Raw genomic sequence first — 21837 nt, 5'->3', positions numbered from 1 at the left:
CATTCAAAAAGAATGTAGACATAAATGAGAAGCTAAATTCTTAAGGGAAAATGACTTTTCCCTCAATAACATTGGATACATTGATTTTCTCATGGAGATTGATACACCAAAAGGGAACATAAAGGGGACATTGAACATAAGAGATTGTACTTGGAGGATGACAGCTGAAACATACGTGCACAGCACATGCCCTGTAATGAAGCAAAGTTAATATGAAGTGATTTCCCATGGTTTTCTTTCTTTTGTGGCTATCTGTGGAAAGACAAATCTCAGGGTTGTATATAGCATGCATACTTTGATAATAAATGTGCTTTGAATCTTTGAATGGTGTGTGGTCATTACAGAATATATGAAGGGAACCATGGCACAAAATAGGATAAAGAACATCTCAGATTAAAAACCCTAAAACTAACTTTTAATTTTTTTCTCAGCTTTTTCATTATTCATATTATTTTCCCATAGTATGCAGAGATAAACTTGTCAAAATCATTAGTGTACTACTACAGTGTATTTTGTGACACACAATAGACCGACAAAAGTAATTGCTTATAAGCAGAATTCCTTACAACAAACTTGGCTAAATTAGTACACTGATTATGTAAAGAACAACATTGAGACACTGGTAACAAGTTGAACATGGCAAAAAAAATGTCCAGTGTACGTTTAAGTAGGATTATTGTATGTATACATTTTTTTAAAACAATATTTCATTCCAACATAGTCAAATGGTTTTATGGTTGAGATACAAATTATAGCCTTTAATATTCAAGGACCATAAATCATTTTACATGTATTGTATAACTGGATAAGACTTCTGGGTCTTTAAAATTATTTTCAGGTTCCCACCATTTTTCCACAATTTTGAATATACTTTTGCATAAAAATACACATGACACACATACATGTGATTGGAAATGCTTGCATATAGAGTAGGCTAGACTTCTGTTTCAAAAGCATATTTATTTTCGCTCCCTTGTGTATCGTGGAGTGTAAGGAAGTGATCTAAATACACATTTTTGTTAAGGAAGAGAATCTGTGAAAAAGTGTCCCAATCATAATTTCTAACAAGCAAAAATATGTTAAAATAAAACATTTACTCCAAAGCAATTACCACTTTCAGAAGGTGATGCAGAAATCTATATCTTCAGAGCTACAGCAGTTTTGAAAACCAGGGTGCACTACTAGAATGGAAACCAGGATCTATAGCCACCTGCATTTGAATAGTAATATAGCAACTGCTGATTGTATGTGCATCTTCCACATTACAATCCTCTTCCAGCACTTAGTTGAACCGAAAGTCCCCTCTCCCTTTTTATTATATAAATAAGATCCCTGGGAACCTTGTTCAAAAAACATCTAAATTCATTTAAGAGTAAATTTGAACTGATTACATACAAGCAAACTTCCAAACTGTGCAGAATACGTGCATGCGAAATGCCCTTGACCCAATGCATTCTCAAATAGGTTTCACCATTTGACTTGTTGAATTTCACGTTTAGGGAAATTTAGACTTTTTCCTCAATTTAAAAAATCTGCTTAATTAGTTCAAATTTTGCTCCCCTCTGTCCTCTAAGCATTTTGAACATATTAATTGATGTTTTCTTTAGGCTTTGACCTCAGAAACAAATTATGCATCATAACTTTATAAATCACCTATTTCACTCTTACAGCAAATCTGTCCCACAGACATGAATTCCTTCATGTTCTTACTGTACTGGTAATTGCTCCATAGTAAGAACATAAAGGAATTATTGAATAGTTTTTTTAAAAACAATTCCTTCATATTCTTATTTTGGATGAATTACCTCCTGCAGTATTAATTCCTTCATTGGAAGGTTGGGAGTAAGAGGCACAGTATGATGCAAGGAAGAACTTTAAAGAAGCATTTGATCTAAAGGAAAATCATTTGGAGAATTGAACAGGTGCAAAGACAGAAACAGTAAATTGGGGAAAAATCTTTTTGTTGAAGATGTTTTTACAAATTTGTTCAGTGGAGGTTAGGTTGAAAGTGGCAAAAAAGACAACAGTGGGGTTAACATGAAAGTAAAGACCATACGAGCGCAATGATGGAAACTGGGCTACCTGTTCTACCTGGCATCCACGCAAACTCCGAACAACACTCCCTTCAGTTTTAAACTTGAATATCCTTAATCCAACAAAGGCAGACAATGCGGGGAAGCCTGGAAAAGTCATTACTATGTGTTTGTAAAATCAGAGAGAAATTGAAAAATGTAAAAAGAAACTACTTCAAGTCATTTGTTTTTCTTTATGTTGGTGTAAAATCCTCCTACAGTACACCATTCAAGAAAATAATTTTCCAAAGATCACCCGAGTGAAGCCTTTCATTCAACTGTTCTCTGTTGTTTAGCATTTAAGGGAGCAATTGTATTTTAACTTTCAACAAAACACACTGGCATTATTATTATTATTGAAGCATTTTGTTTTAAATAGTCAATCTAATGTGCATATCTTTTGATTTTTGTGGTGTATTTTAGTTTGCCTTTGATAATTTAATTGGACTTAATTTTAAATCTCTCTATGTGTGCAAGCCTATATAATCTGGGAGAGTGTTAATTGTGCATCCTATGAGGTTATGGGAGAATGTGTTTTCCAGTGAGGCTTTGACCATGGTTTAGGGATGATTGACGGTAAGTTAACCAATGCATTAAACTGATGATCAAGTTTGTTACAAGTTAGTGTGAAAAATGTTGGGAAAAGTATGAACCAATTAAAATATTTTTAAATTTTAAGACTGTCAATTCAGACAGAATTATTAGAATCTGCCAGTTTACATAAAAACATTGGCAGATGGGGAACTCAAGGTGACTGCATACCAGAATTTGTAAGCGTACTGAGAGACTTTACATTATAGAGAAAGATCACACAGATAAAATCAGGCATCAAAGCTCAGCACAGTGTCCTGGGTAGAGAAGTGCAGAAATATGGAAGAAAAATATCAGATAAATATGCTCCAATCCAAAAAAATGCATAAAGTGTTGCAAAAGTAAAAATCAACTGACAAGCAATGATATTGAGGTAATTATACAGAATGCATTAAAAGGAAATTCCATATAGCCAATGTACATGTTACAGGTTGAAAACCTTTACATAGGGAAATTCACTCCAAATACAATGTATAATATTGTGCTTCAACATTTTCTATTATTGCAAGAACATTAAACACTAAAGTGCTCTTAAATTCCTAAAAATCAAAAATGATACATAAATAGTGCATATTTCTAACTTTGATATTAAAGCTCTGTGAAACCTAAAATTACACTTCTGATCTAGTGCCTAAACAAATAAATCAAATTATGTCCCTCCCTACCACACCCAATCCCCAATGTAATAGTTTGCCAAAGGCACTATCTTAATTCAACAGTTGAGAGATCCCTTTCTACAACAGGTTGGGGGGGAAGGGCAAAAATGAAGAAATGTAAAGAAAGGGGAAAAAAAGGATTTTGTCGAACTATGACTCTAGGTGTTTGTTCATACAGTTTAGTCTCCTGAATCAGAGAAGCAGCATCCAGAAAGTCTACTGAATACAATTCTGTCTCAGTTCGGATTGGGATCCTAAAACGTGTCCCCACTACTTTTCCGTAAGAAACAATTCTTAGAATTTGGGACTCCACCAGGAATTAATCCCCTTTATTCAGCCAATCAAATCACTGGATGCGAATAACCTATCTACTCAAGATAGTAAATGGTTTATACTTTAATCAGGATCCTGCTGGCATTTGTGAAAATTAAGGTGCACGATTTGAAGCTAACTACAAAGACTCTAGAGCCCTTTTGTGAAAAACCATCATAAGGCAGATGACATTGTCATGAGAAGAAACTGAGATTGCAAGATATCCAGGCATTGGCGAGTCCTGTCACGAGCTAGGCCGTGGTTTCATTCACATGCTCATTTTAGCAGTGCTGATGAAGGCAAAAGGACAGTACTGCTATGGAAAGTGTTCCAGGATTATCCATTAATTACATAAACGTATGTCTGTAATAGGATAGGTAAGTACCAAGCTGCTTTGAGGTTATTAATTCTAACTGTGACTACAGAAACAGTTTTCAAGCTCCTTGTCAGTATTCCCCATTTCCCTCTCAGCCGCATTATCCAAAATGGGCACTCTTTCAAATTGCTAGTGGAGAGTTCCTACGGATTGGAAACCTCAATCTGAAGTGAACTTGCGTTGTTTGCTCAAGCTGTGGTTGCTTCAGATGGAGGGTGTAAGAGTTAGAAGGAGCAAGGACTACATGTTAGAAGGCTGATATCTTCCCTTACCCAAAGAACCAAACAGCAACAGAGGAAAGTCAAATGCTGAATAATTATATCAAATTTAAAACACAGAACTTAAAATAATTTGCCAAAAGAAGCTCAAACTATTGAATACATTGCTATAACCCCTACCCCCCCCCCCACCCCCACCCCCACAGCAAGCTTCAGGCTAAACTTGCTTTTATTGTGTAAGAAATGGAAAATATCTGGAACATTCCTGTAGAATACAAAACAGTGATATTCCCTGCATTTTTACTGTGTAAAAATAGATATTTTTACAGTTAAGTCATGGTCCACTTCATCTGTAAAGAAAGTGATTCTAGCATCAACATTTTCAAAATGGCAACATGAACAACAGCAAACTTAAGCTGTCCATTGAAGGTGTGCCTGTCAAGATATTGCTGCTCCATTAGAGTGACACCTTGCCATATTGTGGAATGCCCCAAACTAAAGAAACTTGTTACTTTAAAATCAGTTCTCTAAATTACTTCCTTTTCTGTATTTATAAAATTGGATTGGGAAGCATCTGCTTCAGCTGTGCAGTGTCCAGACAGTTTCGTTGGATTTTCCGTGGGACATTCGTCAAAGTTCTCCTCTGTCCTCTCTTCCTCTTGCGATGAAAGTGCCTCCACTATTTGCAGCTTCGACTGCTCCTCTTTCAGGAAGAGATCTACCAATAATGACTTCTCTTTTGATATGCGTTCACTGATTTCTTTTGGAATGTCTGGGATCATCCAGTCTACAAAATCGCTCATGAACATAACTAGGTTCTGTAAAGACAACGGGAGAAGGGCAGTTAGTAGAACCAAACTACAAAAAGTTAGTTTCAAAGAGATGAATAGATTCATCTGAACAAGCCTTGGTGTGGACTCCTCCACATCTTTGAGACTCAACATTGCCCAGGGGAAACTGCTTTGTCAAACATCATTGCTTCACCTGCCACAAAGGTGTTTTTAATTATAATTCTACTTCCCATTCCTATTCCAACATGTTGGTCCATGTCCTGCCACGAAGAGGCCACTTTTAGATTGGAGGAGAAACACCTCATATCCTGTTTGGGTAGCCTCCAACCTGAGATAATGAACATTGATTTCTCTAGAATTCCAATACTGTAATTTCTTCCCCCCCCCCCCACCACCTTCTTTCTTTTTCCACTCCCATTCAGCTTCCCCTCTTACCCCTTCCCTTCAGGCTAGGCAGCATCTATAGGAAGAAGTACAGTCGACGTTTTGGGCCGAGACCCTTTGTTCCACCAGCATTTTATGTGTGTTGCTTGAATTTCCAGCATCTGCAGATTTCCTCGTGTTTATTATTTTAATGTGTGGTTTTTTGAATTACTGTCACCTTCCTATCAGCTTGAACCTGTTTGACCATTCTCCTCTGACCTCTCTCATTAACAAGGCATTTTTGGCCACAGAATTGCCACTCACCACGTTTTTTGTTGTGTTTCACTCCATTCTCTGTAAACCCTAGATGCTGTTGTATGTGAAAATATCAGTAAGTCAGAACCACATCCGTCTGGCACCAACAATTATTCCACGGTCAAAGTCACTTAGTTCACTCTTCTTCCCTATTCAGCTGAACCTCTTGACCATGTTTGCATGGTTTTGTGCATTGAGCTGCTCCCACATGATTGGTTGATTAGATATTTGCATTAATGACCATGTCTACAGGCCTACCTAATCAAGTGGCCACTGAGTGTAGGTAATAGTGCATCTCTTCTAATTTAGTGTCCTGCAATTTCTGCTCATGAAATTGGGGAGAAGGAATACAGACTGCTTTACAGAAGACCCCCATTTAATCCATAAGTGACTGAGAGCTTCCGGTTGCCAATCTCATTAATTACCCTTTCACATGGATCAGCCACCTTCAAAAATGGAAGGGACATCTTCTTCATTAAACATATTGTCACAGATCAAATACTTGCAAGACTTTCTAAAGACAGTCCTCATTCCCCCCTATTGTCATCTCTCTTGACTTGCTCCAATGGTTCTGCATAATTTATCTAAATGGGGCAGAAGTTCCAACCACTTACCTGAAAAATGATGACAAATGCCAACCTTGCTGCTAAGACTGACCAGAATTCCTTTGACAGGTCATATGGTTGAGAAGACCATGGAGGTTCCCTGTAGTCTTTGTACCTAAGATGACATTTAAAAATGAATTAAATATGTAACAATTAATCCTACTGCCACGATCACATTAGGACATTGGACTTCATAAATCAGGGCATTGAATACAGGAGTCGGGATGTCATGTTAAAGATGTACAAGACGTTGGTGAGACCAAATTTGAATATTGTGTGCAGTTCTGGTCATCTACCTACAGGAAAAATATAAATAAGCTTAAGAGACCATAAGGCAAAGAAGCAGAATCAGGCCATTTGGCCCATCGAGTCTGCTCTGCCTTTTAATCATGGCTGATCCTTTCTTTCTCCTCATCAGCCCCATTTCCTGGCCTTCTTCCTTTACCTTTGATGCCATGTCCAATCAAGAACATATCAATCTCTGCATTAATACCTCAAATGACCTGGCCTCCACAGCTACATGTGGCAACAAATCCCACAAATTTACCACCTTCTGACTAAAGAAATTTATCCGCATCTGTTATGAATGGATGCCCCTCTATCCTGAGGCTGTGCCCTCTTGTCCTAGACTCTCCCACCATGGGAATCATCTACTCTGTCTTGTCCTTTCAACATTTAAAAGGTTTTAATGAAATTCCCCCCTCATCCTTCTAAATTATAGCAACTGCAGACCCAGAGCTATCAAATGTTCCTCGTATGATAACCCTTTCATTCCTGGAATCATCCTTTTGAACCTAGTTTGGACCCTCTCCAATGCCAGCACATCTTTTCTTAGATGAGGAGCCCAAAACTGTTCACAATACTCAAGGTGAGGCCTCACCAGTGCCTTATAAAGCTTCAACATCACATCCCTGCTCTTGTATTCTAGATCTCTCGAAACAAATGCTAACATTGAATTTGCCTTCCTCACCACCGACTCAACCTGCAAGTTAACCTTTAGGGTGTTCTGCACAAGGACTCCCAAGTCCCTTTGCACCTCAGATTTTTGGATTTTTTCTCTGTTTAGAAAATAGTCCTCATATTTATTTCTATTACCAAAGTGCATGACCATGCATTTTCTAACATTATATTTCATTTGCCACTTTCTTGCCTATTCTCCTAAACTGTCTAAGTCCTTCTGCATCCTACCTGTTTCCTCAACACTACCTGCCCCTCCACCAATCTTCGTATCATCTGCAAACTTGGCAACAAAGCCATCTGTAAGGAAACCCAATTTCCCTCGGGATCAATAAAGTATGTCTGTCTGTCTGTCTGTATTTCATCATCTAAGTCATTGACATACAGCATAAAAAGAAGTGGTCCCAACACCAACCCCTACAGAACACTACTAGTCACTGGCAGCCAACCAGAAAAGGATCCTTTTATTCTCACTCGCCGCCTTCTTCCAATCAGCCAATGCTCTAACCATCTTAGTAATTTTCCTGTAATACCATGGGCTCTTAACTTGGTAAGCACCCTCATGTGTGGCACCTTGTCAAAAGCTTCTGAAAGTCCAAATATACAATATCCACTGCATCTCTTTTATCTATCCTACTTGGAATTATTTGAGGAGATTACAACAGTTTGTCAGGCAGTATTTTCCCTGAAGTAAACCATGCTGACTTTGTCCTATCTTGTCCTGTGTCACCAAGCACTCCATCACCTTGTCCTTAATAATTGACTCTAACATCTTCCCAAACACTGAGGTCAGTCTAACTGGTCTATAATTTCCTTTCTACTGCCTTCTCCCTTTCTTAAAGAGTGGAGCGACCTTTACAATTTTCCAATCCAATGATTCATAAAAGATTATTTTTAAAGGAGTGCAGTGAAAATTTATAGGATTGTTCTTGACACTGGAGGACCTGAGTTATGGAGAAAGGTTAGAGAGATTATGATTTTATTCCTTTGAGCAGAGGAGAACAAGGGGAGATCTTATATAGGTACACAAAATTATAAAGGGTGAATGCATGCTGGCTTTTTCCTCTAAGCTTGGGTGAGACTGAAGTTAGAGGTCTTAAGTTTCGGGTGGAAGATGAAATATGCAAGGGGAACATAAGGTACTCAGAGGGCAGTGGGAGTGTGGAACAAGCTGGCAATAAAAGTAAAGGATGCGAGTTCAATTGTAACATTTAAGAAAGGTTTGTACATAGATGAGAAGGTTATGGAGGGCTCTGGTCGGGTGCAGGTAGATGGGATAAGGCAGATGATCAGGTTGGCATGAACTGAATGGGCTGAAGGGACTTCTGTACTGCTGTGCTTTATGATTCTATGTCATGCTGATAATGTAGCTTATAACTCCCATTCTGGCAGCAGCACAGTTGAATAAAGTATTTTAATGATATTGGGATTAAGTCACAATTGGAATCAGGCTTTATATCAGCAGCATATGTCAAGAAATTTGTTGTCTTTGTGGCAGCAGTACATAATAATAGAGAAAATCGTGAATTAAAGCAGTTAAACTACATAAGTAGTGTGAAAAAAAGTAAAGAGGTAATGTTCATGGGTTTAATGTCCATTCAGAAATTGGAATGGCAGAGACTCATTTGCATCCAAGGAAATTTTATTAAATAAAAAAAATCAAGAATGCAGCCCAATATTGAAATGGTTAGGAAGAGAGGGGTTGGATGACTGTTTATATTCCTAGAGTTATTTTTTTTAGTAAATTAATACACATGCATACTCATCATATTACTATGATTGGGGATGTGCTTCAGGAGTCTGAAGACCCACAGTCAATGCTTTAGGAACGGCTTCTACCCCTGCACCAAATTTCTGAACTTAGGAATCCATAACACTACCTCACTATTTGACTTCGGCTCTATTTTTATTTTGTAACTTATGGTAATTTGTAATATGTTGCATTGTTGCCACAAAGCAACAAATTTCATAACATATTTCAGTGATAGAAATACTTGATTCTGATTGCACATTTAAATCCAATTTGCAAAGATCACTTTCCTGCACTGTAAATTCTATAATTCAGTTAACTTTACATCCATGACTTTAGCTTTGAGCTTAATAAAGTGCAAAGGTGTGTGTGTTGTCCTTTTTTAAATGATCAGACAGACTATGTGGACACAAATGAAACAGCTTCAATTCATCACCCTGGTTTAGATGCTAGGCGAGACATCAATTTTAAAATCATGGGGCTCACCTTGAATCTTTATGAAAGGCAATTAGTGTTTTTTTAAAATCTGACCAACTATGTAGCTAGGCTACTTACAAAACCAAGGAAATTAAAAGCACACTAAGTCTTTCAGCCCACTTCAGTCCATTGCCTGCTAGGTTAATTCCATTTTGTGCATTTCAGACAACATCAATGTAAGCTGGATGGCTTCTACAAAATCTTATAGTGAACCAATTGAAAACAAAATGAGTGAACAAAAATGATCAGTTTCAGTATAATATTTAAAGTTACTAGCCCCGTATAATAACCATTATAATCCTCTATGGCCTTAATAATTTTAAAAAATTATGTACTGTATTTATTTATTGAGATACAGTGCAGAATAGGCCCTTCTGGCCCTACAAGTCCCACCGCCCAACATCCCCGATTTAACCCTAGCCTAATCACAGGACAATTTACAATGACCAATTACAGACTAACCAGTCTGATTTTGGACTGGAGGAAACCGGAGCAGTCCGAGAAAACACATGCATTTTACAGGAAGGATGTACAGCCTCCTTACAGATAACATCAGCACTGAACTCTGATGCACCAAGCTGCAATATCGTCGTGCTAACCTCTATCCTGTGCTACCATAGCACCTGGTTACGATAAACCTATAACCATCTACTGTGATGAAGTGCTTTGAGAGGTTAGTCATGGCTAGAATTAACTCCTGCCTAAACAAAGGACCTAAACCTATTGTAGTTACCCTACTACCACAATGGGCCTATCATGGATGCAATCTTAGTGGCTCTCCACTCGGCTCTGGATCACCTGGACAATAGCAATATCCATGTCGGGCTGCTGTTTATTGATTACAGCTCATTGTTCAACACCATCATTTCCTCAGTACTAATCAACAAGCTTCAGAACTTGGGCCACTGTACCTACCTCTGCAACTGGATCCTTGACTTCCTCACCAGGACACCATGGATGGTGCATATCGGAAATAACAATCTCCCCATTTTTGACAATAACACCTGCATACCTCATGGATGTGTACTTAGCCCACTGCTCTACTCTCTCTACACCCATAACTATGAGGCTAGGCACAACTCAAATGCCATCTATAAATTTACCGATGACACAATTGATGTTGGCAGATTTTCAGAAGGTGATGGATGAGGAAGCGTACAGGAGTGAGATAGATCTGCAGGTTGAATGGTGTCACAAAACTACGACCTTGCACTCAGTGTTAGTAAGACCAAGGAATTGGTTGGGGACTTCAGGGAACGCACATCAGTCCCCATCAAGGGGTCAGCAGTGGAAAGGGTGAGCAGTTTCAAGTTCTTGGGATTCGACATCTCTGAAGATCTATCCTGGGACCAACATACTGGTACAATTATGAAGGAGGAAGTCCAGCAACCATATTTCATTAAGAGTTTGAGGAAATTTGGTATGACTATATAGATCTACCATGGAGGGCATTCTAACTGGTTGCATCATCTGGTATGCAGAGACCACTATGGAGAAATCTGCACGGGGTTGAAAAACTAAGCCAGCTTCATCATAGACAGTAGCCTCCCCATCACTGAGACATTTTCAAAAGGCAATGCCTGAAAAAGGTGGCATCCATTATTAAGGACCACATCACCCAGAAGATACTCTCTTCTCATTACAAGCATCAGGGAAGTACAGGAGCCTGAAGACAAACATTCAATGTTGTAGGAACAGCTTTTTCCTCTCCACCATCAGATTTCTGAATGGAGAATGAACCAATCCATGAACACTAACTCACAATTTCTTGCTCTCTTTTTGCACTGCTTATTTAATTTAATTTTTAAAATACATTTCATATTTTAATTTATGGTACTTTTTATGTATTGCACTGTTCTGCTATCACAAAACAACAAATTTCATGGTATACTGTATGTCAGAGATATTAAACATGATTCTGATTCTAATTATAAAGTACGAGCTGTTGTGACTTTATGTTCCTACCAGACATGTACCATTGATCAGTGACATTCTTCAGTCACCGTGAGTCTGGTATATCAAATAGATTACTTAGCTTCATTTCAACAAATCTTTGGTATTGTTTTACTATTTTCTTGTATTTAGCTTTTGGAAATCATTCAGAATTTGGTCTAAATCTATGAAAAAAGGAGCAGGAAGAGATCACCAGCCCCTCAAACCTGCCCCACCATTCAATATGATCATTGCTGATTTGTGATGGCCTCTGCTGAACTAGTTTCCTATTGTGCTCAGTTTCTTGATCTTTTCAGGTATTTATTCATCTCCAATTTAAGTAATGTAGCCTCCACAACACTCTAAAGCAGTGAATTCACAAGATCCTCTGTCCTCCCAGTTTTCAATGATCAATTTTTTTAATTTTGTACTTATGGTGCCCTGTCAGAGTCTCTCCAACTTGTGTGAACAGCTCAGTGCCCACCCTGCCAAGTCCACTAAAGATTCTGTATATTGAATAAGATCACCCCTCATTCTCCTGAACTTCAAGAAATTGAGGTTAAACTATTTAGCATTTCTAGACATATAATGAGAGAAAGACATGGAGAGGAAAAATTCACTCTCAACAGTTTAATCTACCTGCAGATTTCAACCTTGTATCCAAGTGCCATCGGCTCAAGTGGCTCTGAACCCGGTTCAAAGTGGCTCACGTTGAAGTAAGACAGAGTGTTATTGGTGAACCCATTCAATGTGCCGTCTGGACTGTACAAGTACATGAAGACTAAGCGTGGAATGAAGTCAGAAGTGAATGAGATAACAAATGCCTGGTGAAAGAAACAAAGAGTTCAACTCTAACAGCCGTGTGAATTATGACCAAGTAAAAAAAAACAAATGCATGAAAAGATACAAAATGTTCAGTAAGGTTTTGAGAAGTCTGCCAGTAGTGGGAATTTATGAAAGAAAATCCTTTCTCTTTCCTCCCAGAACAAATCTCATTTCCACCCCAATGACATCCAAATTTGTTGAATAATTGTAATCAATTCTCAGCACCTTTGAAGTCACACCCCACCACCCTACATCACTCAGTGCCCCCTGCCCACCTTCAGCATTATCAATTCTTTAACAGTTGACATGGTAAACACAATTCACAAGTAAAAAACACAATTCACAAGTGAAATACATAAAAATACACTCATTTTATTAGGTACAGAAGTGGAGACCGGGGTGGTTTTCTGCTGCTGTAGTCCATCCACTTCAAGGTTCAATGTCTTCCGCACATCAATATTGTAACATGTTGTTATTTCAGTTACTGCTGCCTTCCTGTCAGCTTGAACCAGTCAGGCTATTATCCTCTGATCTCTCATTAATAAGGTGTTTTTGCCTCACAGAACTGCCACTCACCAGATTTTTTTTTTGCAGTTTTTTTTACACCATTCACTGTAAACTCTGGAGAGGGGTTCCCATCCTGGGGTGGGGGGGCGGGTCCATGGACCCCTCAGTTAATGGTAGAGGTCCATGTTATAAAAAAAGTTGGGGACCTTCTGCTCTAGACACTTGTGTGTGAAAATTCCAGGAGATCTGCAGTTTTTGAGATACATAAACTATCCCAGCTGGCACCAACAATCATTCCACGGTCAAACTCATTGAGATCAAATTTCATCACCATTCTGATGTTTGGCCTGAACAACAACTAAACCTCTTGACCATATCTTCATGTTTTTTACGCATTGAGTTGCTGTCACATGATTGGCTGATTTTTTACTTGCATTAACAGACAGGTGTACAGTTGTACCTAGTAAAGTGGCCACTGAATGTACATGGTGTATTTTCCTAACTTGATAATTTCTTAGCTGGCAAATTGAAGCCAGCTTGCTCAGGATCAAATATGGAGTTGCACATCAGGTTAGAATTTAATATAAATGATAACGACTGTTGCAGACTGTTATACTGTTTGTTGAGAAGGACCCCTACTGTTGAAGAGTTGATGTACAAGTTCTTATGTGCTATGCAAAATCCTGCAAGATATTTGTAAAATAGGGTCTGATATCATTATAATAATCATATACACAAAAAAATTCTGCAAATGCAGGAAATCCAGAGCAACACACACAAAATCCTGGAGGAACTCAGTAGGTCAGGCAGCATCTGTGGAGAGGAATAAACAGTCAATGTTTCGGGCTGATGACCTTCTTCAGAACTGGAAAGGAAGGGGGAAGATGCCAGACCAAAAGGGTGGGGGGGGGAGAGGGAAGGAGGGCAAGTTAAAAGATAATAGATGAAGTCAGGTGGGTGGGAGAGGTAAAGGGCTGGAGAGGAAGGAATCTGATAGGAGAGGACAGTGGACCATCGGAGAAAGGGAAGGAGGAGGGGGCCCAGGGGAAAGAGATAGGCAGGTAGAGAAGAGGTAAAAGGGAAGAGAAGGGGAATTGGGAGGTTTTTTTTTACTGGAAGGAGGAATCAACATTCATGCCATCAGGTTGGAGGTCACCCAGACGTAATACAAGATGCAGCTCCTTCACCCTGAGGGTGCCTTCATCACGGCACAAGGATGTTATAATAATCTGCTGTTTTAGCAGGGGGACAAAATAAATCTTGCTACAACAAAATTATATTCAATATTTTTTCTTATTGTCTCAATTATTTTTTCATTTTCTTACAAAATGGAAGAAAACTATTTAGTTCTTTAGGCTGGTTCTCAGAACAATGCTGTATCTCTAAATGAAATCCAATCCCATTCGGATAATTTCCCCTGCTAATCTAATCTCTCAGATGCTCATCCGCTCCACTGCTCGGTAACGCTGTGGGTAATTTATAGTGGGTAATTAACCTTCCAGTACATCCGTGGGGCAAGGAGCAAACCTGATCTGATGGTGGAATGCCATGCAGTCACAGGAGATGCTGCAAACTCCAGACAAAAAGATGTCAGGATCAAATCCAGCCTACTGAAGCAGCATGGCAGTAGCACTTTGTTCTGCCCAAAGTTAATTTGCCATAAATGATATTTTAATAGTTTTATTCATAGAATAAAGGAGGCTTTTGGGTATTAATCCAGTAATGAAATTTACTATGCTCCTGTAAGATTAAGGTCTAAATTGTTAGTAATTGTTATTTTTCTTCAGTTTAGCTTTCTTTATGCTTGTATAATCCCCACTTGTCTGTAAAAGTTAAGACCATAAGATGTAGTAGCAGAATTAGACCAATTAGGCAGGAATTAGGAGCAGAAAATGAATCTCAGAATATATGGTGACATTTACTGAGAGTCTTCTGGTGCTGTATATAGAAAGATGCAAAATTACCCCTGCAAGTAGAAAAAGTGCTACAACTCCTCCCTCATACCATCCAGGGCCCTAAACAGTCCTTTCAGGTGAGGCAACACTTCACCTGTGAGTCTGTTGGGGTCATCTACTTTGTCCGGTGTGCCTGGTGTGGTCTCCTGTATAACGATGAGACCTGAAGTAGATTGGGAGACTGCTTCACCGAGCATCTATGCTCTGTCCATCAGAACAAGCGGGATCTCCCAGTGACCACCTATTTTAATTCCACTTCCCATTCCCATTCCAATATGTCCGTCCATGGCCTCCTCCACTGTCTGGATAAGGCCACACTTAGGTTGGAGGAGCAACACCTTATTTTCTGTTTGGGCAGCCTTCAATCTGATGGCATGAACATTGATTTCTCAAACTTCCAGTAATGACTCCCCACACCCCACTTCACCATTTCCTATCCCCTCTTCCCTCTCTCACCATATCTCCTTGCCCAGTCACTGCCTAACGTTGACTGTACTCTTTTCCATAGATGCTGCCTGGCTTCCAGCATTCTGTATGTGTTGCTTGGATTTTCAGCATCTGCAGATTTTCTCTTGTCTGCAAAATTAATTAAATAGCATTGGCAGGGAATGTAAAATTTTGAGTTGTCTGCTTTGGAGTCTTAGGGTCAAACTTCTTAGGTAACCTCAAGCCGCTGTTTTTTAAGCTGCAAGGACATTTCTGCTGTTCGGTCTGTGGCTCCCTCATTTTGGCTGCTGATCAGAGGTTCGAGATTTGAGAAAGCGAGCAGAAGAATAAGTCAAGGAGTGAAGCAACCAACAATGTTCCAAAAGATCTGGCATTTTTCCCACAGGACGATTAAAAAGTCGAAGAGAAGGCTTTGTTCCCTTCCCAGTAGAAACTTTGATTTAGAAGAGAAGCACAACAGCTGCAGAAAGCCATTTGCCTTGGAAATATTTCCTTTAACGCCAAGCATTCAGTGGTTCAATAAATCATTATTGAGCTTGGAGGTAGTAAATTCCAGAATCACCATCCAACGCTAGTGTCTTAAAGGAGAACATGAGCACAACAGATTCTACAGATGTTGGAGATCCAGAACAACGCACACAAGGTGATGGAGGAACTCAGCAGGTCAGGCAGCATCTACAGAAAGGAATAAAGAGTCTATGTTTTGTGCCAAAACCTTTAATCAGGACTTGATGTTGACTATTTGTCCTGATGAAGGGTCTCAGCCTGAAACATTGACTCTTTATTCCTTTCCATAGATGCTGCCTTACCTGCTAAGTTCCTTCACCATTTTAGTTGTCTGGCTTCACCCTGGATCTAACAAAATATCAATTTAAAGAAAAAAAAAAAGTTAGACCATAGTACTCCAAAGCAGAAAATTGAAATCCTCACAGATCCTTGGAATTCTATTCTCTCCTTTCTGTTTCAAATGTTGTTATTTTTTGTATTGCTTTACATAGAGATCTCAGACGTCATCTCCACTTATTTACCGAATGTGCTGACCATTGGTGGGAAGACAAAGCAGCAACAGCCTTTGGATTGCAACTCTCCCACAAGCGGCTTGAGTTTCTCAGAGTTTACAAGGAGCCAACATACTTGTCCTTTTGTTTCTGGATGGAATGAGAGCTGGCAACACAAGACAAGGTGTACAAATTGGCCACACTTGGCGCTAGAACTTCAATGCAATTTTGCCACTGGATCTGGTGACAAAAGCAAGGCCAGCATTGGTTGTCCATTTCCAGCTGCCACTGAACACAATGACAGTGTCAGCCTTTTCCGAAAGCATGTTGTACTGTAGAAGACTACACCATGCTACAGGCCTTCCTGCTAACAACGTTTAATATACTCCAAGAAAAATCTAACCTTTCCCTCTCACATAGCCTTCCATTTCTCTTTTATCCATTGCCTACTTAAGAGTCCTTAATGTACCATTTGGCAGCACCTTCCACCACTGGAAATAAAAAAAAACCCTGTCGCCCTCCATACTTTCCTCCAGTCACCTTAAAATTATGGCCCCTCGTATTAGCTATTTCAGTCCTGAGAAAAGGTTTCTAGCTGTCCTCTCTGTTTATGCCTCTTATTATCCTGTACACCTCTATCAAGTCACTTCTCATCTCCCTTCGTTCCATAGAGAAAAGCCCTACTTTGCTCAACATATCCTCATAAGACATGCTCTCTAATTCAGGCAGCATACTGGTAAATCTCCTCTGCATCCTCTCTAAAGCTTCCACATCTTTCCTATAATGAGGTGACCAGAAGTGAACACAATACTGGAAATGGAGGAACATAATAGCACGGTACAGGCTCAGGCCCTATGATCCACAATGTTGTGCTGACCTTTTCACCTATCCAAACATCAATCTAACCCTTCCCTCCTACATATCCCTCAATTTTTCTATTTTCCATGTATCAATGTAAAAATTTCTTAAATGCTCTGAATGTATCTGTCTATCCCAACCATTTGTGGCAGGATGTTCCACATACCCACAACTCTGCGTAAAGAAATTACCTCTGACATCCTCCCCCCTTTCCTCCAATTACCTTAACATTATGCCCTCTCTGCTGTTGAGAGTTAAAATGAAATCCTACAGATGGATTTGGTTTAATATTCCTTCCACTCGAAAATTCAAAGCACTGTACCAACTCTCTAGCTCAATACAATACTAAATGCTGGGAGAAGCAACCAAATGACATGGTAGCATAGTGGGGCTAGTGCAATCACTTTACAGCACTAGCGATCACTAATTGGAGTTCAATTCCTGCTGCTGTTTGTAAGGAGTTTGTACACTCTCCCTGTGACTGCATGGGTTACCTCTGCGTAGTCCAGTTTCCTCCCACACTCCAAAGATGTACAGTTAGGGTTAGTAAGTTGTTGGCACCGGAGGCATAGCAACACTTGCAGGCTGTCCCCACAGTCTTCACTGATTTGATTTGATGCAGACGAGGTAATTCATTGCATGTTTCGATGTACGTTTGACAAGCTGATTTTTCTATCTTCACACTCCTAGCTGCCTACTGCCTTTGAAAGACCATCCAGCTATGAAGACTGAACCAGTGTAAATTTGCCCAAGTGGCTAACTTTATGAAATATTTTGGAACACCAGAGAGTCACATAAAGCACAATAATATGTTACTGTTCATTGAACTAATAGACCATCCAAGGTGATAGCGCAGCTAGATATATTGCAAATTCTGCACTTGAACTCAATCCTGCTACTGGTCCAAGCAGTACTCCATTTCCAATCAATTTGCATGTGCTGTTTGTACTTCAAATTCTACTTTCCTTTCAAAAATATCTTGGTAAAGGTGACACCAATAAGCCAACATATTGAATAAATATCACTGGTAAATTTGAGCTTCCAAAAAAAATGCAATGGATTAATCTTCAATTGTATTCTCTACTTTGCTGCATGCCATGCGTTCCTGTAATTTTCTTTGAGAAAAAATTCATGACCTCTTATACCCAACACTCCAAATGGCAAAAATTGATTTCCATCAGCATACTGGGCCACCAAAGAGACCTCGCTTAACAATCCAACAGCATCACTGCCGTGAACCTTGTCCTGAGCTCAGCAGATGGAGGAGTTGCATTTTACACTTAAGGCAACTTCCAATTAAGGTAAAACAATTACTTTGAAAATACTCAGATCTAAACTAAAGTTGGATCAAAAAGACCCATGAACTGACTGGCTCCAGTTCATAAATCTAATTCAATAAAAGCATCATCAGACTTGGTTGTATATACACTATGCTATTATTTATACAAAAAGCTACATTTCGTCTCAATCAATCAAGTTTTAAAACTTAAAGCCTAAAGGGGAAAAATGCAAGTGGCAGACATCCATTACATTCAAAAGAAAACTGAACTCCCACATGATATTTCTTATTTGCCTGATCCAATGTCAATGAGCAGTGGTCACAGTTCAAGGAGCTATCTTCACTTCTTTAAAATTAGCTCCACACTAACAGTTAGCATGGAGTTATTACAGCACTGGCTGCCCAGGTTCAATCCTTGCTGCCGTCTTTAAGGAATTTGTACATTCTCCCCGTAACCACATCCCTGTCCGCTCCGTTTCCTTCCACTTTCCAAAGTCATACGGATTAGTAGGTCAATTGGACATATGGGGGTAATTGGGTGGTGCAGGCTTGTTGGGCCTGTTACCATGCTGTATCTTGAAAACAAATAAAATAAATAAAATAAGACCATAAGACATAGGAGCAGAATTAGCCCATTTGGCCCATTGAGTCTACTCCATCATTCAATCATTGCTGATCATTTTTTTCCCTTCCTCAGTCCCACTCCCTGGCCTTCTCCCCGTAATCTTTGATGCGGTGTCCAATCAAGAACCTATCAAGCTCTGCCTTAAATATACCCAATGACCTGGCCTTCAAGGCAGCCTGTGGTAATAAATTCCACAAATAAAAGGGGTTCTTCTGAACACTGGGAAGAGGTTGGACGATACTTCCCTTCAGAACTCTCGAACATAGAGATATCACTCTAGGAAAATCACAAGAGAAATTGTTATGTTTTGTAACTTCAAAACTTTAAACTAATTCAAAGGAAGAGTGAAATACGGGTCTGACTTCGTGTTTACTTTAAGTGAGGTGCACACGTATCATGTGGTAGCGTGATGATGTATGTAGTTCATGTATTTATACATACAACCCATAATGAATTATTTAAACAAACAGAAATGCTAAATCAAATAATATATATAGTATATATCAAAAAGATCACTCAAAATTACTGGAATATTAAATACACAACAGAAATGTGAGGAAGCATTTGAAAAGCTAGGGTCAAGAGAACTTGCATCTCTCCTAGGAACTTGTCAAGAATGTTACATATGGAAGCCCAGAGCTGGTCATATTTAGGCAGCATGCACTGTGTCTTTCAATTAGATTCTTTCATTGCAAGGTGCTCCTGTGTATTATCAATGCCTACGATTCTGAGTTTGCAGAAGGTGATAGTAAAGGTCCCTCCATTTTACTGGGAAGACTCAGCAAGTTAATTAAAAGAACAGTACTGCACAGAATAGGTCATTTGGCCCACAAAGTTGCACCAGTCTTTATGCCAATTCATACTAAATGTCCTCTTTCATCCATTTACCTCCATTCCTTTCTACCCAAAAGCCTCTTAAAATCCACCAAACTGCAACCATTGAGATCATCTACGAATCTCCATGTAAAAACTTGCCCATCACATCACACTTGATGCCCCAACCCATCACTCCCAACCTTAAAAATATGTCCTCTAGAATTTGACATTCTTTAAATACCTGGCAGAAAGATTGATGGGTCTCGGCCTGAAACGTTGACTGTACTCTTTTCCATAGATGCTGCCTGGCCTGCTGAGTCCCTCCAGCTTTTTGTGTGTGTTGTTCTGACTATGGTACCTATTAATACTTACCATAATTTGAAAGATCTCTCTCAGGTCTCCCCTCAGTCTCTGATACTTTCGGGAGAATACCAGGAGGTGTTCATTGAACATCAATTTTGGCTCACCTCCAAAATTCCCTGGCTTTTGTGAGAAGTTAATTCTATTTGAAGTGTTATGATTAACTTAACAAGTGACCACTCTCCCTTCTTGACAACTTAATTTTCATCCCAAACTCCAACAGCTCACTTTCACTGTACTGTTTGGACACCGTCTTGGCTCTAACTTGATTGGTCTTCAGCTGAACAGGAAAGCCCTCAAGTCCTTTATGAAATCTTTCATAAAACACAACCAAAGTAGTTGGCAGACAAGTGTTAAGACACTTAGAGCAAACACATACAAAGAATTAGTCACTTCCGAATTTGTTTATTAAATGGTAAGATGGAAAATTTCCCAAAGGAACATTTTTCTGTTAAATAAATAATATGAACTTACATTAATGATGACTGCCAACTTCCCAATGCCTCTGAGAATGTTGTACCAGATACCTAAAAACAACAGGAGAATGGTTACTCTATTTTGGACCATTCTAACTATTGTCAGACTAGCTCCAGGCTATTCCCATATGTTGAAACAGTTCCTGTTTCAAAATGACAAATCACACCCAGACTGAATTCTTGGTAGTTATTCACACATTCAGAAGTAACTCAATTTAATTGCTTGTTTAGCCTTTAAACCACTGAAGGATTCAGAATTAGAATTGGAATCAGGTTTAATATCACCAGCATATATTGTGAAATTTGCTGTGTTTGCAACAGCAATACAATGTAATACATAATAACAAAACAACACAAATTAAGGTATATATATATAAAATAGTTGAATTAAATAAGTAATGCAAAAATAAAAATAAAAATGTAGTGAGTTAGTGTTCATGGGTTCAATGTCCATTCAGAAATTGCATGGCAGAGGGGAAGAAGCTGTTCCTGAATCATTGAGTGTGTGCCTTCATGCTCTGTACCTCCTTCCTGATGGTAGCAATGAGAACAGAGCATGTCCTGGGTGATGGGGGTCATTAATGATGGATGCTGCCTTTTTGAGGCAATGCTCCTTGAAGATGTCCTGAATACTATGGCAGCTACTGCCCATGGTGATTCCAGGATTCAGCAACCTACGGGTACCTCTGCCACTATATTTACTAATTTTATTGATTCCAGCACACCTATGGACTTGCTAGCAGAGCAGACATGTACAGTATGGCAGGGGAATAAGCAGGTTAATGAGAATGAGATGCAAGAGACTGTAGGGGCTGAAATCTGGAGAAGTGATGCTGAGATACATTGTAGGATGCACTGGGACACATCATCAGTGATGTAACCTGGGGTCATCGGGTGCTTTGGGTCATCCAACATCAGACTCCCTTGCCCAGGCGATCTAGCCGGGGTTGATCAGTCCCCAGATCATGTCCCAGTAACACTGGTCCACAGGTCACACTTCTTGATCCAGAGCCATCTAGAGTCTTGCTCAGCAGCCTCTGGGATGGTCCTGATGACTGTTTTCTTCACAACCCTCCATAATGCCAAGGAGGGAGTAGTTAATGCAGAGCGAGCAGTCAGCAAAACTTCTACACCCTTCCCTATAGGCTCACATCGTGTCCTCCACCTGTCTCTGGCACTGCTCTACCAGCTCCTCATATTTGGCTTTCTTATGCCCGAATGCTTCCTCAATTAAACAACCTGCTGGAGGAATGTAGCAGTTTGAGCAGAAGTATAT

The 21837-nt window shown here is 39.4% G+C and overlaps 1 protein-coding gene across 1 annotated transcript in view; it reads right to left on the bottom strand.

Moving 5' to 3' along the window:
- Positions 1-4446: 4446 nt before the first annotated feature.
- ano1a (anoctamin 1, calcium activated chloride channel a) overlaps positions 4447-21837 on the bottom strand; it is a 288477-nt gene continuing 271086 nt past the window's right edge. The window contains exons 24-27 of the mRNA XM_073049786.1: positions 20560-20612; positions 12055-12239; positions 6309-6414; positions 4447-5043 (exon numbers count right to left, since the gene is read on the bottom strand). Coding sequence (XP_072905887.1) covers positions 4753-5043; positions 6309-6414; positions 12055-12239; positions 20560-20612 — 635 coding nt within the window. The 3' untranslated portion in view covers positions 4447-4752. The remainder of the gene's footprint in view (positions 5044-6308; positions 6415-12054; positions 12240-20559; positions 20613-21837) is intronic.

The sequence above is a fragment of the Hemitrygon akajei genome, chromosome 6, assembly GCF_048418815.1.
Source record: "Hemitrygon akajei chromosome 6, sHemAka1.3, whole genome shotgun sequence".
NCBI lineage: Eukaryota > Metazoa > Chordata > Chondrichthyes > Myliobatiformes > Dasyatidae > Hemitrygon > Hemitrygon akajei.
The sequence above is the reverse complement of the archived record's forward strand: the minus strand, read 5'-3'. Positions and strand labels throughout refer to the sequence as shown.